At 34.4% G+C, this 18,627-nt stretch overlaps 2 protein-coding genes across 3 annotated transcripts; one reads left to right on the forward strand and one right to left on the reverse strand.

Annotated features, from left to right (window-relative positions):
• Positions 1-1,608: 1,608 nt before the first annotated feature.
• LOC128217987 (uncharacterized) lies at positions 1,609-7,906 on the reverse strand. Of its 2 annotated transcripts, XM_052925475.1 has the most exons (8): positions 7,419-7,906; positions 6,864-6,887; positions 6,221-6,339; positions 5,804-6,109; positions 5,108-5,191; positions 3,381-3,440; positions 2,891-2,962; positions 1,609-2,659 (listed from the first exon to the last, which is right to left on the reverse strand). In XM_052925475.1, exons 1-8 carry the CDS (start codon positions 7,837-7,839, stop codon positions 2,516-2,518), a joined length of 1,230 nt encoding a protein of 409 aa, XP_052781435.1. In that variant the 5' UTR covers positions 7,840-7,906; the 3' UTR covers positions 1,609-2,515. The 2 variants fall into 2 exon arrangements, with proteins under 2 accessions (XP_052781435.1, XP_052781436.1); XM_052925476.1 differs by lacking the exon at positions 5,804-6,109.
• A 3,790-nt stretch (positions 7,907-11,696) lies between these two features.
• LOC128218046 (proprotein convertase subtilisin/kexin type 5-like) lies at positions 11,697-14,896 on the forward strand. Its single transcript, XM_052925565.1, has 2 exons — positions 11,697-13,882; positions 14,217-14,896. Exons 1-2 carry the CDS (start codon positions 11,927-11,929, stop codon positions 14,307-14,309), a joined length of 2,049 nt encoding a protein of 682 aa, XP_052781525.1. The 5' UTR covers positions 11,697-11,926; the 3' UTR covers positions 14,310-14,896.
• Positions 14,897-18,627: the final 3,731 nt, after the last annotated feature.

Raw genomic sequence — 18,627 nt, forward strand, 5'->3', positions numbered from 1 at the left:
AAGAACCGCTGTGTTCCTTTACTCTTCACAAAATTGTGGTGCTCTTTCTTGCACCGATAATAAAGGCTCCTGCTCCGATACTTACACTGTAATTGAACATTTATGCACAACTTTCATACCTGATCAAAATAATGACTGAAATAGTCTATCTGCCATTTGTTCTCTCTATTCCAGCTTGCCAAAACACAGCCCTTTAAGTATAGCCTTAGCCTAATATAGGGGCAGTTTAAGGGGTTGTCAGCCTGCAGCCTTAACCTCAGAAAATAATGAAACAATAAAGAACAATGTGAAATCAAGCAATAAGCAATCTGGCCGTTGTTTAAAAATGTTAGACCCCTTTAAACATAGTCAACAGAAAAAAAATATTATTTTAATTCTTGTTTAATGATAAACGTCACTTAATTAGATATAGCATTATTCTTCGGGATTTCCCTATTACTCCGACGTGAAAGCATAGTCCGTCCGCAAAAGTATAAATAGCTATGCTGTAAAATCTTCTTTTGTTCTGGTGGCCATTATGTAAAACACACAGTCCCCTTTTAAGATTAAGGACGGGGTCCATCTGACCATTCTAGGTTCAGACTTGCTTTTAAATGACAATTCAGCAGCTTTGTACGAAGTCATGCATCTTGGCTCACCTGTTTGCCTTAAAATGTGAGAAGTATTTGAAACTTTACAAAATATATCTATGGCTACACTAAACTTAGGCTGGGTTTTATTATATATTGTTCAATGCAAGGCATCTTTTGGCATATCGACCGCCTAAAGGTATTTTTGAGGGCGTTATAGGATCATATTACGGCCCTAGATGTACCATTTCGGCGGCTTCGATGTGCCAAGATAGTTTACATAATTAGAAAACCGCCTTACGCAGTCCGGTACCGCTGATAACCAGGGTGAACTGCGGACGGTGAATCTTAGTTTAAATATGTTTTTGACTTTGTGATCGGTCATATACTTTGTGAGCATTCGTTACTTTTTGAAAAATTGTGACTTGCGAACATTCATGATAGGGAAGACATGTATGGTCAAGTTACAAACTCGTCTCCCGTTGTCCTTAAAAAGACGTGCATTCTTCTTCCTAATCTTAGATTAATAATATTTTCATATATAGGCATTATCATTTTTGTACATAATTAATATGTGTAGCCTTTTATAACTTAACTGAGAGTTTGTGCTGTGTGAAGTTTATATAATAAATACGTACTGTGTTGAAACGTGAATAGTCGTGATTCCAACAGTGGTCATAGTTTAGCTGAATTAGAAGCCGTTGATAATACAATATAGCCTGAACCTTTAACAATAGAAACAAGATGTCCGTCAATTATCTGAACTTGCATGATGTATGTCGATAAAGTCTGTAAACAACAGTGAACAGAGAATTAGGCTCGCAAACGATATGAAAGGCGTTAAAAAGACATTGCCGGTCTTCGACAAAATCCACCGACCAAAGGTGTCCTCCTACGTTGCTACCGATTGTTCAAATGGAGGCATTTGTAAGTGATCGTGTATCGACGCCAACAGTTTGGCACACTTAATAAGATCGATGTACATAATACTGACATAACCATAGATAGATACAAGATAAAAGAGATACAATAATCTTTATTTAAAGTCGGGTATGTGTTAACAAGAAACATGAGCTCAATGAGCTATATTCCAATATAAATAACCCACGTACATAGCATATTAAAACCAATAAAAATGAGCTAGTGACCTGGAAATAAACGCGTATATGTTAAAATGATCAAATATTGGAACAAGTATTTACAAAAAACCGTTTGATATCTTATGCATGCATACAATTGCAAATAGTAGATTGGATTAGAGCATTGAAAACAGTGATAACATTAACAATACTTATGTGAACAACTTGTTTTCAAGTTTCCCAGCTGTACGGGCAATCCGCACGGTTCCGCTAGTTGACATACCACTGTTAAACGGTAAGTTCTTTCAAGAGTTTAAATTTAAAAATCGTAAACGTTGAAATAGCAAAATTGTAAGTAGCAATATATAAGTAGCAATATATACATAGGAATAACAGCATTGTACATTGATTTGTAGTTGTAATTTACTTATAATGAATCTAGCTTGATAGGAAAAAAACTTTGGAAAGTATTGCTTAGATGAGGTATTATATTTATCATGTAATTATGATACTATTTTGCTGATATTATAAAAAAACAGTTGTATACAAAGAAACCACCCAAACCTCTAGCGGGCGAATGTCCTGAGAATATCAGCACCTACCACTGTGTAAGAATGTTAATTGAAAATGTAAAGTCGTAACACCTAAACAAAAAAACTCGCAAAAAGAAAAAAAATCAAGTTTGTGTATGTGATCGACGGATGTTATATAAATTTGAAACCATCATTAATAGATGTAAGCCCATTTTATTTAATTTGATTGTTATTTTATGTTGATGAAAACAAACACGTCCATAATAAGTTCGATGATAATCAGATTTTATTCCTTTTATTCTTACGCAGTTGCGTAATACCGAGAAAAGTGTCACTAAAGTAAGCTATCTCTTAACAAAAGACATATACACGGTGCGCCATTTATCATACTATGTCCACGTTGCAGCTGTCTAGGTTTATCCAGCAAATAGATGTCCTTTGAGCACAAAAGCCAGTTTATCATTCGATCGGCATAATCCTGAGAAATATAGGAAGAAAAAATCTTATATTCTGTAATATTATGCACAACACACAGGTAATCTACAAATCAATCCTGTAATATTTCAGCAAATACCTGGGGTAAGAGAGATGAAGCGCACGCAAGCTTAAAACCGCAGTTTAATTAAATTTTTTCTGGAGATATAACAATTATAATTATGATTCAGAGTTTTGTTTGTTTCTTAATTATGCAAGCATGTGTATCACATACATTAAGCGTTTCTCCTTCACGGCGCCGTTTTTGAAACTCCTCCCTTTGTTCACACTTTCGGATAAAAAGATCCTGAAAATAAGTCTTACGTCAGTAAAGATGTTTATAATGTTCAGTATCGCGTTATATTCCTTGAATTTGTGTTTTGAACTATGTAGTTCTGACGACAAACGCACACAGTGACATCCATTTGTTTCAACGTAATGGATGTCACCCAATGTATTTAAAAAGTCAGGGACGGATCAAGAATTAAACGTTAGACGGGATCAACCTGGTTGTTGTACTAGGAGTCTCTGTTGTTTTAAATTTGTAGGGGTATTTTGGACCTTTCAAAAGAATATTTTGACTAATCATAGACCTAAATGATACATCCTGGTGTAATAAATCAAAGAATGTATTCCATATCGTCGGGCTTGCATGATCTGATTATTAAAATACCGGATCAGCATATGTTTGTCAGAGGTAGAACTGTATATTCATGTTTAATTACCTTGCATCTCCTCAAGTTGATAACGATTATCTTCATTGTCGCCGTTGACCAAACGATATGCTATGAACGAATTGAGGAAAATAACTTAGATGTTAAAATTAACTATCGTTTTGACAGTTTATTTGGTTTAAAATTGCAATGCATTCGAAAAAAATATTTAAAATACACAATAAAATACGATCCAACTAAAATAGATTTAACTATCAAGAAGACAAAATGGTTACTTTCAATTTGAGACAAAGGATTGCCTTTCAGGGTAAACAGGAAGTACTTTTACAGAAGTAAGACGTGCTTTTGAAAGACCAAGAAGAATTAACTTTATTGAAATCTAATAAGATTCAATAATGCAATGAAAACTTGAGTTATCACATAAGTGACAAATGCTCCCGAATGCCGCCTGGGCACAGAAATGGTAAACTCATTCTTTGAAAAGAGGCAATAAATCCGTCAAACATTTGTGGATTTTAGCTAAAGTAGAACTGAACCTGTATTATAAAGTGCTTAATAAGAATATAAATATTTTTTAAATACATTGCATCTGTCAAAAATTGTATTCTAAACGCCATGAATTTCTGCAGAAAATGAAAAGTTCCAACGGCAATTTATCTGTAATTAGTCAAGAAATAGTTATGATTCTCATACAATGCACTTTCTATTATTGTGCATAACTTCTGGACGTTGTTTTATAAAAAAATCATCCAGTTGTTTTAATGTAATGCTCCGAACGAGAAAAAGTTACAATGAAAAAATAAATATAATTCAGTTATTTTCTAAAATGAGTTATAGTTCCATTACACTGCACTTTCAATCATTGAGCTTTACTATGATGCTTGTTTCAATTCCATTTTGTAGTTTGGAAGTTATTATCCGGACAAAATTTTGCAAAAAGGAAGCAATAATTCTGTTATTATTACAGTTTTTGTTTTTATACACTACCGTTATTTTCATTGTGTTTTACTATTGTACAAAGTTTAATTAAATTCCATTCTGAAGTTTTAGAGTTATTGTCCTGACAAAATTTTGATAAAGAGTGCAACAACTCTGTAATTAGCAGTGATACAGTTATACTATAATAGCTATCATACACTGCACATCCTTTCATTGTGCGTTACCATAAGATGAATTTAAATTAAATTCCATCCAGTATTTTTGTAAGTAATACTTCGGATATGAAAACAGAAGCAAAGGGCAATTACTCTGTAATTTACTGAAAAGGGTTACGTTATCACACTTTACTTCATTGTGCGTGGCCATAGTATGAAATTTATTATTATAACATCCATTTATTTTTAAGTTATGCTTCGGAAAAATATAACCAAGGGCAATAAGGCTGCAATAAAATGGAATGAAGCTTTGTAACTAGCTAAATAGAGGTATGGTTCCTGTACACTGCACTTCCTCACATTATGTTCATTATACCATTACATGAAGTTTGATTAATGCCATCCACTAGTTTGCACGTAATGTTCCGGATAAGAAAAAATGCAATGGACCGATCGAGAGCCTACCAACCCAGGTAGACTTCAATATACCCACTTCTAACTTCTTTTGTTGGGATATAACTACAGGGACGAGCTCAAAAGTGAAAAATTTCATATAAATATATATTTAAGTCATGTGGCAACAAAAAATATTAGTTTAAATAAATTCCCTGCATTATTAAATAATATTTTAGTACGAGCATCAATATTAACCATCCTATTTAATGATAAAACATTTAAGGATACTGTCGACTGGAAGACAACGATCGCATCTTTATCTTGGCAGTTTCTATTAAAACTCCACAGTTGTCGTTGAACTGCCTTGGTTGCCTGAAATTTTAAATTAGTGTATAGAATCGAAGGTATTATTAAAGTGCTTGTCTTTTTGTTATGTAATAAAAGAGCTTGGTCGGCTACTATATGACTGTCTGTAAAATGAATTGATTTTAAACTTTCAAAGTAGACGTAATTAATAAAAAAGACCGAGGTTTCAGTAAGTCGAACCTACGACAAAATTATTATGCTCTATGTAAGTAATTCCGGACGCTAACCACTGCGCTTTTGAGGACTACACAATACGTAAAAGTGTGCTTAATGACTATCTGGCCTGGAAATGTGTTGTTACAAACACTTCTAATTTGTAATAAAACTCAATTATATTTGGTCCAAAAATCAAAAATAATTGCATCTATCAAACGTGATAGTGTCCGTTTTATCGTTTTAGACAAAAAGATTTCATTCTGGCTGCGCTCTCACTTAGGATTCGTCTTTTTTTCTGAAGAATGTTAACAATGGAGACTATATTTGTAATGTGTTAGAATGATAGAGAGCAATACGCTGACAGGTTCGGTGTAAAAAAATAATACAGTATTGTTTACTTCAAACTAAACAAACGTGGTATTCTTCTGTAAATATTACCTAAATATGTAAAAGTGAAATTACCTTTACCATCAAGTTTACATTTTTTGTTTGTTTTTTCCAACAGCAACATCCCATAGATAATATAGTCGCAACTACAGGGCTTATAACACTAACAAGCAAGATCGCAAACCCTCCTGAAGCACTGTCCGTTCTTGAAGTATCAAGCATTGTGTAGACCATAAACATCATTACAGCCAGAGACAACATCAAATATAAAACGAGGAGCAAACATGTTATATGTGGAAAAAAGTCGTAGATGTGAATGTTTTTCATAAAGTACGACTCTTTTACGATGCTCTCGAGTTCGTTTATATCTTCTTCTGTAAGCTGAAATATTACATCGTATAACATCTTTTTAGGCATTTGCAAAACACACGTTTCTATTCAAAAACGACAACAATCATTGGTTTATAAATGTTTCAATATCAGGTTATATACCTTAGTCTTCCGAGAAATTTCAAGCCTTTCATCTGGGGTACATCTCATTTCATATTTCGGCATCGATAGGCATCCAGATTGAATTGACATTGAAATTGAAATCATCTTACCGCTGTCATCTACAATACTCGTACACGTAATAATGTTATAAATGTATTGTTCTATAAAATAATTGTAATATCGGTATTGTTCACAAGGATCTGATATGTTTTATATTGCTTGTGTAAACTGTTTATATCAAGTGTGTTAACTGTTATTTTTGCTTTAAGTCGTAAGTATAAGTGCGCGCTTTTCAGAGATAAAATACTGTTAGAGATTTTGTGAAAAACAGCGTATATATATATTGAGCTGTCCTCAAATTTGACTGCAAAAGAAAGAGTAAAAGCATCAACTTCAAGACCTGTATTTTAAATCAAGTGTAGAAACTTCGGTTTAATCAAAACTAAGTGCCTCACTCTTGATTCAGAAAATTATGTCAAAGAGTAATTTGGTCTTAGAAAAAGATATCTGTCCGTTCGTGAAAAGAAATTTTAAACACAAATTACTGTTAATTAGGGAAATGGCAATTCCTTGATTGCTTCCAATGAACAAGAATTCACATAACTACACTGTAAACGTATAAATAACGAGGCTATTAACTTACCTGCTTTCATCTGTGTTTTAAGCCCTACAACATAGAAATAAATAGCATGTCTAACATATGGTAAATGATTTCTGCCATTTCGTGTTTTCGCCTTTTCGCGGCGAATGGGGCAAAAATCCAACACATGGCGGAGAGAATGTGCAAAATGGCGATGCTTCACTTCTTCTGTCGGCATTATAGAAACGGTATCAAAAGGAATCTTACTGCTGTATTTTTCTGCCTGGCAACAAGCGAGCGTAATTATTTTGCCTTTATTGCTTTGCTTTGCAAAATAGCACATTTTCGAATTCATACCCCGACGCTTGTTGCATTTTTGCTGGGGGGGGGATTGTCGCCATTTTACCGCGGAAAGGTGTACACAAGATAAAGTAGCAATCAGCCACCATACACTCAGAAAAAGAAAATTCTATAATGTCATATCAACGTTTAAACAATACATAAACCTAACACACTTTGATATTTTATCCTACAATTAGAATAGTTGATCCATTTAAAACAAACAAAATAATTTTGATGTGCCTAAGATTTAAATCAATGAATATACTTATACTTTACCATTATCAATAACAGCTTCGATAATTTTGTGGTGAACTTTAGTAATATCGTCGTTTTCGCAGTCGATGTATGTTTTGTTTTTCAGTATCTGAGGTACATCACACGGTTCGATTTTCAGAGGAATAATACTGAAGTCTTCTCTAATTTGCTGATGTATTGCCTCTTCTAATTCATGTTTTGCAAAGCGACTTTTTGAAAAATCTTCCGACAACACGAAAAGCATATGCACGCTTTCATTGATTTTTTCAAGCATGTTCTCCAAAATCGAACGTCCTGCAGTAAAATCTCTTTCATCATAGCAACACTTTACACCTCCTTTTTCTAAATTTGTAACAATCGTACGCACTTCGTGTACGTTTTCGTTAACGTGGCAGACAAACACATGATAATCCTTTTCGCGTGGCAAATGAGGTATATTCATATTGCTATTTTCTGTTAAGTTTATTCAGTAGGCAGCCATTTCGATTTGAATAATCGCGTTATATTTTGAGTATTGATTTTGGACGCCGTTTAAGACTTCATATTGCAATATCTATTATCGGAAATGAAAGAGGATACATGTAGGTGCACTTTAATATTATTATGACTGGTATAAGTGTTCTATAAAACAAGTTTAAAGTAGTTTTTAAAGTTTGAAAATGGGTCAACTTCGGAAATTTGAATGGACTTTTACATTTCTGCTTTTTGTAAGTAATAAAAACGATTGATTTAAAATTCGGTATAGCCAAATGGTATGCATAAGAACTGTTATGTTCACGATAACATAGTTTAAGTCTTTATTTTACAAAGGAGTGTTGAATATTTCGGAGTTACAATTTAAGAATATATTTTACATTGATATCACTATGAAGGATCAGTCGACTTGTGGCGTTAATGGAACAAAATGAAAATCAAAATGTTGAAAAAAGTTCCTTGTGCGCGTATTATTGTGACTAGTTTCACATATATAGGTATTAATGAAAATTTAATTCCCAATAATCATTCTTAAATGCCGTCCAGGCTTTTTTTATGATGTTTAGCCTTGCTAAAACATTGCTAAACATCATTAGTAAAGGCATCAAATATTATTGCTTAAAGGCAGAAGTTAAGAATATATAAGCTATATGGCAACCTAATGCAAAGAATAAAAAGGTAACCTGTATCAATAAATGCAAGATTATATTAATAAGCTCAATATTAATAATAATGTTATGGGGTTTTTTTTGTTCAGGAAGACAAAATGTATCCTTTTTTATTATGTAAACTATCTTCAAGAATAACATGGACTGTGGGAATCTAAATGTACCATCCATACGAATACCTCGCAGGGTGAAATTTATTTGTAAAGATTATTCTAAGTGAGGTCTTCAGAAAGCATTCGAAATTGCAAGAAGATGGAGTAATTTGATAAACAACAAGTAAAGTCAATGCTATAATTTGATGTCAAACAAAAACAAAACAGCACAAAGAACACAAATTGTGAGCAAATGTGAGAATACATCACATAGTTAAGATAAATTTTCATTGCGATTCAGAGAATTTTCATGCTAAAAATCACAAACAAAAAATCGCCCACTTAGAATTATCCCTGTCTTAGTCAAAACTCATAATCAAATTTCAATATACACTTTTAAAACATTTTACACAGATAAAACAGGTTTTTATTTATAAGCATAATATATCCTTTATGTGACCTTACATTTTAACATTTTGACATGAAGGTTGGGCCTGACAGGTAGATGACCCATATTGAATAAAGGGCTGATAGTGTCAAAGGTCAAGGTATCAGTGACCTTTAGCAGGAACAGGTTATCAAAGCTTGTCCGAGTGATAACACAACAATGTCTGGACCTATGGTAATCAAACTTGACATTGAGGCTGGGCGTGACCAATAGATGACCCCTATCGATTTAAGGTTTCATCGGGTCATAGGTAAGGTCAAAGGGACCTTGAATGCTAAAAGGTTGTCCGAGGATTACTCGACAATGCCTGTAACCATAGCCCTCAAACTTGACTTGGAGGTTGGGCCTGACTAGTAGATGAACTCTATTATTATAAGGGGTCATGAGGTCAAAGGTCAATGTCACAGTGATCTTGAACACAAACTCGATGCTATCTGGACCTATGGTCATCAATCTTGACATGAAACAATGCCTGAACCTTTAGTCCTGAAACATTACATGGATGTTGGGCCTGACCAGTAGATGATCCCTATTGATTTTAGGGGTGACTATTGATTTCATTCAATTGTTCAAATATTCTTGACAACATGGCTCTCAGGTGGGGGGGGGGGCATAATCTTTGACAAACATCTCTTGTTATTTATTGTATGTTAGGGAAATTTCAACATCTCATATCTATGTCATAGTGATCATACTGGTTTGCTTCTTTGTTGCAATATGTTTTATTCATTGTTAAAAATATGTAAAACATTTTTAAGTTGACTTAAATTTGTAGATAAGAATTAATGGTATAGGTTCAGTTTAGGTTTTAAAGTTGTTCAAAGAAACTGGAAGACTTGTTCAGCTGTCTAGACAGACATTGTCAAACTATTTGCAGATCAAATTCCATGTGTTTACAAATTACCAACTTGGCAATGGTTTATATCATAACATAACATGATATTGGTTTGAAAGAAAATGCTAGTGTTTAGATTTATTTATGTGGAATCAAATATCATCAGTAAATTCATGCACTAAATGGAACATAATTTATAGTTCTGAATCTCACTGATACATAACACATAGCCCCAAGTATATGTTGATCTAAGATTTCGGGCTTGGATGGATTCAGGGCAGGACAATTGCATGTTCATGCAAGAACCGTTTGTTTGTTTTTAAAGTAAATGTATTAATCCCTACACACAAAAACTGTAGTATGGCTTTACCAGCTCAGATGACATCATGACTTGAGTTAAAATTGCTGCAATTAAAGGCACATCTAGATATCAGAACAATGTTTTAGCAAGTTACAATGAATAACTGTTGCAAAACAAAAAAAAAATCAGATCTACATGGACGGGTGAAAGTAAATGTACTGTTACACCTGATACATGTTTCTTGGGAATTGAACAAATACTGAGCACTCCAAATGTTACGGTACTGTTTCATTCGGAGTGCCAGAGAAGAAAACTTCTGGCTTCTACTTTCAACGTCTTCTTTCTGTATGACACGTTGGACCTAGATCGTCAACCTACAACCTTTCGCAACCAATGAGGAACTGAGATATCAGGACAGTTACAGATGACAATAAAAGAATGGCTAACCATGTGTATTTATTGATCCATCTGATGCACACAAATGAAGACGAAGAAAATAATTATTCGCCTTTTCCAAACTACTTCCTTAACATTTTGTATGCAGCCTGACATGCATGTAGTTGTCTTTTACAAAGATTGTTCAAAGTATGACCCTGTGGGTTAAAGCTGCCCTGTTCAAGGGGTGACAGGTTTTCTATAAATAATATGATTTTGTTTGGTATTCCATTCTCACTAGCAGTGGAATTTACTTCTGACACCATGTTATGAAATTTGGTGGTCAGTGTAAATAAACACAATTCATGTTTTATACTTTAATAACGATAAACATTGCATGACAGTCAACACAACTCTGCCATGTACAAAAGCCTGCGGCAGTAATAAGAATAGCATTAGACAGTAGGCGGTGCCTAATAATCATTTACAGCTCTGAATAATCATAGTAACAATTTATATGAATGGAATACCAAACACAAATTAAGACGGAGAAAATAATTCTTCACTTTTCCAATCATAAATACTTCCTAAGCATTTTGTATGCAGTCTGACATACATGTACCAGTCAACGTAGTTGTATTCAACAAAGTTTGTTCAACGTATGACCCTGTGGGTTAAAGCTGCCCTGTCCAAGGGGTGACATGTTTTCTATACATAGATGTAAATTCTTTAACAATATAAAAAGTAAAACTAAATTAATCACATAAGTTCATAGAATTTAATCTTTTTTATAAATATCACATCTAATAGGGCTTGATGATAATACAATTGTTTAAAATATACTTTATATCGATTTCTCATTTTGATTTCAGACATTTCAACTCTGTGCATCGCAGTGTCCCGATCATAAATCGTTTGATTCAAATGCAGGTTGCGTTTCGGAATGTCCTGAACCATTTTATATCAGGAACAATACTTGTGTGTTTGACTGTGGGAATGACTTTGTTGATGAAACTCGTCTTGTCCGGGTGGCATTTTCTTTCGAGAGACATTGCATACTTCCGGGAAAGGAATGTTTATTGAAAAGATGTGTACAGTAGCTTGTAACTATGATGAGGTTATATTCAACAACGAATGCCTTAAACGTTGTCCGCCGTCGATAATAAATTTGGACTTTGAAGATTTAGTAAACAGAGATCGTTGTGTTTTTAAATGCCCAGCAGAAAAACAATACTTGTTGAACATTACCTTTAACAATATTGACTATTCAAAATGTGCAAGCAAGTGTGAAGCTTTCATTTTAGATGGGTATTGCGTTCCAAAATGTCCAACCAAAATGGTACATTTGAACAAAACTTGTATGAAAAATTGTACAGACTCGCATAATATTGTTTTAGACGGTGAATGCTTTCAAGAATGCAATGAGCACTCTGTTCAATCAACGTGCAGATGCCCAGAAAACAGACCATACATTGAAAACAGAACCTGTGTTTTCAATGGTTCAGATCAGAGTCAGGAGTTGCATAATGAAACGTGTGTAACTGAAATTCCCAATGCAGACCAAAAGGAATACATATACATCAACAAAACAAAGTGTGTAGAATGGTGCCCGGATGATAAACCTTTTATCTGCGATAGTGGCATCGGTTTTACTAGCGACTGCGTCAACAATTCAAATAACAGAGGGAATAAAATATGTTTAACAAAGTGTCCAGCAAATAGAATAGTGTACAACAATGTCTGTATTTCGTATTGCCCGAAATATTTATATGAAGATTATTCATTTCAAAAACAATGTTTTGATACCTGTCCAAAAGGAACATTGCATTCGAATGGACAAATATGTCACACTTATTATCCTCAAACAAGGTACGAGTATACCAGCTGTCAATCACAATACTACTGTGTTAATACCTGTCCAGACAACACTTATAATAATGGAACATATTGTGTAGAATATTGTTCAGATGGACAATTTCTAAAAAACAACGCATGTTTGTCTAATTGCAGTGAACACGAATACATACAAAATATAGAGTACAATACAGAAAGGAAAGGAAACGAATGCGTGCAAGAATGTAAAACCGATTTAGTACTTTACAAAGGTGTATGTGTTGATTACTGTCCAGAAGAATTGCCTCTGTTACTCAATAGAACATGCGTTAAGGAATGTCCACCAGAAAAGGATATATTAGCAATGAGACGAACTCTTATTAATTGTTTAAGAAAGTTTTGCTATGTAGATTATTTTTTCGAATACTCTATGTGTACGGATATATGCGCAGAAAGCGAATATATATACAACGGAAGTTGTGTAAATGTTTGCCCTGATAGATTGTTTGCTTTGAATGGGACTTGTTTAAGTGTGTGCCCTCAATATGCACCGCTTATACAGCCAATGGCCGTTACGTTACAACGCATTAAACAAATATATGATGACCTTTATATGGTAGTAGTTTATACTGAGACGATGTTTGAATGCGTCGATTCATGTTCTTATCCTTATGGCATACATGACTTTGAGACAAAAACATGCGTGATGGAATGTCCAGATAACCGTCCGTTTGTGCTTGAAGTAGACAATACCTTAAAGTGTGTTCAACAATGTCCATCCAATGAACTCTTAAAGGTGCATAATAAGACAGAAATAAGATTGGGAGAGGAAAACAAAACAATTGAAATTGTATATTGTTCAAGTTACTGTCCAGAAGATACATATTACTTCAACGAAACGTGCTTACTATCCTGTCCAGCTGAAGCAAACCACATATTTAACGGAAAATGTGTGATATGTACAAAATTTACTTTAATTGAAGGCCAAAAGGTTTACTGCGTTGATGAATGTCCATCCAAGTTTAAGTTTATCAACGACAAAGTATGCGTCGATAAATGTCCGGAAGACAAGGGTAATGTGATTAATGGGCATTGCTCAAAATGTCCGGCAGAAACGCCTTTCCAACTAGAAGTTTTTTTTGATAAAGACAAATGTTTGAAGAGTTGTAAAGAGGATGAAAAAATAGCTGATTATTCGTGCACAAACTGTGAGGATGCAGTCAGTGTGAAATGTATATATAGTTTCCAATGTGACGAAACAGTTATGATCAACCACGATGGAAAATGTTTGAAGTTTTGTCCGGGAGGATACGTGTTCTTATGGATAGGTTGCATAAGAGGCATCACTGCTTTAATTGTATCGATAACATTTGTTGTTTTGTCACTTACCATTGGAATATACAGCCGAGTGACCATCATGGAATACGCTCGTTTTGTTCATTCGTGTTTTTCAATACCGGTAGGTGACTTTAATTATTCACAGAAAAGTGTAATTACAGATAAGCATACATTGTAAATTAGTGTTAAGTTTACTCCCATTCGTGTTAAACTAATGGTGACTATTAAAAAATATACTAGGATATCGTTATCTGAGCTGATATTAATTACAAACATAATATATATATATATATATATATATATATATATATATATATATATATATATATATATATATATATATATATATATATATAATTAAATCTTAAATGTCACACTGGCTTTGTAAAAATTTCGAATAATACCATATCATTAATGATTTTCTCGGTTTGCAAATATTATTTGTTCCATTTCAGGCAGAGATCCAACTTGTGTCGGATCAATATGCAGACATTTTTTTTAACAAACAGCAAGGAATTGACAATGAAGTTTTCGAAACTAGACTTTAAATAAGTGTTTAACAGAAAGTAAAACTAATGATTGCGCGTTTTAAAGCTTATTGTATCCTATGGTGTCAAGTCGTATTAAACAGCAATCATATTTCAAGAAGAACTCTGAGTGTATAAACCATCTATAGTGAGACCCTTCCACAGTTAAATATATAATAGCAGAACAATAAGCTAAGCATTTATTTATCTTTTATTTATGTTAAGGTAAATGTTATGCACTGAGTAATAAAGAGCACTATCTTAAAATGGACTTCCCATTTTATTTAAGGAGAACTCTAGCAAAATTTAGATGCTCAAGTCACAAATTGGCAATTGAAACGGGACGCCATATGGGTATACCCACGGATGAAAGACTATGTACTTATTGTTTTAATAATACTATTGACATTGTTGAGGACAAATTTCATGTATTTTCGAATGTAAAAAGTTTGAAGAGGCTAGGAATATGTAGCGGAGTAATCTGAACTCTAATGATTATACTATAGACATCTTTTATGCTAAATTGTCCAGCAAAAATTGTTTTGAAATTTTCAATACTGCTGAATTTATACATACGATTATATATAGCTAAGATACTGCTCTCTGACAGCACACTTTTAAATCTTTCTATAGTAGTCTTAAAAGTTCAATATATTTACACTCAACATACATGCAAACTCAATAAATTGTTTCTTGGACAATTGTGCACTATATCATCCTTTGTTCAAGTCATGTGTTGATAATTAAATACTTTCACACCTACGTCTCGATCTACAGTTCGACATAAAGAACATAGGAAATGTGTGAAATTCGACCACTGGGACTGAAAAACGAGGTCGACATAGCGAAAAAGTCGAGATAAAAAAATCGACACAAACAGATTTATTTTATATAGAATAAGAAGGAATAAATTTGGGACCGGAAAAAAAGTCGACATAACCAATAAACACAATTCTATCAAATTAACATTTTTGCTGTAGAATAATTTTTCATAGGAATATTGACCAAAGGTTCTGATCAACATGCTCTATGAGAGAAATATCGTTTAAAAATAGTAAAATATGTACGCTTTTATCATCCCAATATAATCATTTGGTCAACTGTATGGTGTACTATCCATCTACGCTTGTACCATATAGAGCTTTGCTGTTTTTGCTCATACACTAATTTTCATATGTACGCACGCAAAAAGTTATGCTCACAAAATTTAGTCAACTATCTGATTTTAAAATCCCAGATATTTAAGTTATATATAGGTTTCTATGCATATCATGCGCAATTATTTTGACAGCCCTATTATGCATATTATTGAACAAATAAAACGATTCTATAAACGAGTGTTTGCTTTCGTGCAATCGCAAAGCTATCAAAATACCAAGGTGTATGTCAAAAGCTTCAGCGCAAGACTGTCGTAACGCCTTCGATTTCTATATCGAGTAACATATGTAAGAATGTTTCTTTAGGTTCAGTCTTTGGCAAAATTATTCATGCATTCTTTCGTGGTTTATTTTTACGAAGTAGGATTGCAATATAACTTAGTTTAAGTTAAACCCATTAAAACTACAAATATAGGAATTGTTGAAGAGTTCAAATGTTAGCAATAAAGAGTCAACAATGTCTTGCGTGTTTGTGAATTAAATAGTTTATTTGGTTTAGTAGCCAGTCTACAATACAACGAGCATCGTATTAAATATTAAAGCATTAACAAATTGAATAAATGTATTACCGATTGAACAAGAGATGTTCGTCAAACATTATGCCCCCCCCCCCCCCCCCTGAGCGCCATGTTGTCAGGATTATATGGACAATTGAATGAAATATGCATGGACCGAAATGACAGCTGATTTGTCACTGACATGAGATGCCGTTGAGGCAGTTTTTAGATTATGACCAATCAAAGTGTGAGGATAGTGTGTGTTATGACCATGACCTTTGACTCTATGACCTCAAAATCCATGAGTCATCAGCTGGTAACCAAAAACCTAAATGTCAAGTTTGCTGGCCATAGGTGCAGGCATTGACAAGTAATCACACAGTCAAGCTTTTTTCGTTCAAGGTCACTGTAACCTTGACCTTTGACCCGATGACCCCTAAAATAATAAGGGGTCATCTACAGGTCAGACAAAACTCCAAGTCAAGTTTGAAGGCCATGGGTGCAGGCATTGTCGAATTATAACTTGAAACATTTTCGCATTCAAGGTCACTGTGAACTTGACCTTTGACCCAATGACTCCTCAATAAGGATCATCTCCTGGTCAGGCCCAACTTCCATGTCAAGTTTGATGATCATAGGTTCAGGCATTGTTGAAATATCACTTGGAGAAGATTTGTTAACTTCTTTGCGTTAAAGGTTACTGTGATCTTGACCTTGGCCCGATGACCCCCAAAGTCAAGAGGGGTCATCTACTGGTCAGGCCCAATCTTCATGTCAAGTTTGATGACAATAAGTCTAGGAATTGTCGAGTTTGCTTTCAAGGTCACTGTGACCATGACCTTTGACCCCTAAAATAAATATGGGTCATCTACTGGTCAGGCCGAACCTCCAAGTAAAGTTTGAGGGCCATGGGTGCAGGCATTGTTGAGTTATCACTCGGACAACCTTTTATCGTTGAAAGTCACTGTGACCCTGACCTTTGGCCCGATGACCCCTAAAATCAATAGCTTGAGGGCCATGGGTGCAGGCATTGTCGAGTTATCACATGGACAACCTTTTACCATTCAAGGTCACTGTGACCTTGACCATTTGCCCGATGACCCCCAAAAACAATAGGGGTCATGTACTGGTCAGGCCCAACCTCCAAGTTGATTATGAGGGCCATGTGTGCAGGCATTGTTGAGTTATCACTCAGACAACCTTTTACCATTCAAGGTCACTGTGACCTTGACGTTTGGCCCGATGACCCCCCAAATCAATAGGGTTCATCTACTGGTCAGGCCCAACGTCCATATCAAGTTTGATGACCATAGGTCTAGGCATTGTTGAGTTTTCACTCGGACAAGCTTTAAAATTATTTTACCATTAAAGGTCACTGTGACCTTGACCTTTGAGCCCTAAAATCAATAGAGTTTATCTACTGGGCAGGCCCATCCTTCATGTCAAGTTTGATGACCAATACGTCAAGGAATTGTTGAGTTATCACTCGGACAAGCTTTTGTCTACCGACGGACCGACCGACATGTGCAAAGCAATATACCCCTCTTCTTCGAAGGGGGGGGGGGGCATAATAATAGATAGGATAGGATAATGGGACAATAGGTCTCCCGCAGAGCAGGGCAAAAACGTCACTTTATGCAGAAAAATATTATTTTCTTTAATACATTTTATAAACTAGTTTTGACCTCCGAACACTTTCAGAGAAAGGGTACTTTTTGGTTAAAGGCTTTTAACAAGTTTATTGTGGGGGTATTTTCTTTCAATTAGTATTTTGAATCATTCGATTTTACTTATTATTCAAACTTCAAAAAAATCAACATGAACGATATGATTTGTAAACAGGAGTGCCATGATGGCCCTAAAACGCTCACCTATGCAAAGGGCCACAACTCTGTGATAAAGCATTAATAAAAATGTTGCAATTTATACATATCATAACTTATGACGATGCCTTGTTTTATATTTGTAAAGGGAAGCTACCTGTAAATTTTCATTGAATTTGGCCTGGTAGTTTCAGAGATTTTTGTTAAAAGTAAAACAGTAAGTCGGCCATTTTGTTTTTGTTGTTGATCAAGCTCAATGCCTTGTTATATTTTTGTAGAGGGTCATGCAATGAAGCTTTCTGTAAAGTTTTAGTGAATTTGGCCTGGTAGTTTCAGAGGAGATGTTTTTTAAAGCAAAAAAGGAAGTTGGCCAGATTGTTTTTGTTGTTGATCAATCGCGACCCGTTGTTGTATTTTTGTAAAAGGTAACCCAAGGAAGCTTCTTGTACAGATTCATTGAATTTAGACAGGTAGTTTTAGACAAGATGTTTTTTTTTAAAGCAAAACAGGAAGTTGGCCATTTTATTGTTGTTGTTGATCAATCGTGACTCCTTGTTGTATATTTGTAGAGGGTCACCCAAGGAAGCTTCCTGTAAAGTTTCATTGGATTTGAAGCGGTAGTTTCAGACGATATGTTTTTTAAAGCACAACAGGAAGTCAGCCATTTTGTTGTTGTTGCTGTTGTTGATCAATCGAGACCCCTTGTTGGATTCTTGTAGAGGGTCACCCAAGGAAGCTTCCTGTAAAGTTTCATTGAATTTGGAGTGGTAGTTTCAGAGGAGATGTTTTTTTAAAGCAAAGCAGGAAGTTGGCCATTTTGATGTTGTTGTTGTTGATCAATCACGACCCCTTGTTGTATTTT

Source organism: Mya arenaria, chromosome 14 (assembly GCF_026914265.1).
Source record: "Mya arenaria isolate MELC-2E11 chromosome 14, ASM2691426v1".
NCBI lineage: Eukaryota > Metazoa > Mollusca > Bivalvia > Myida > Myidae > Mya > Mya arenaria.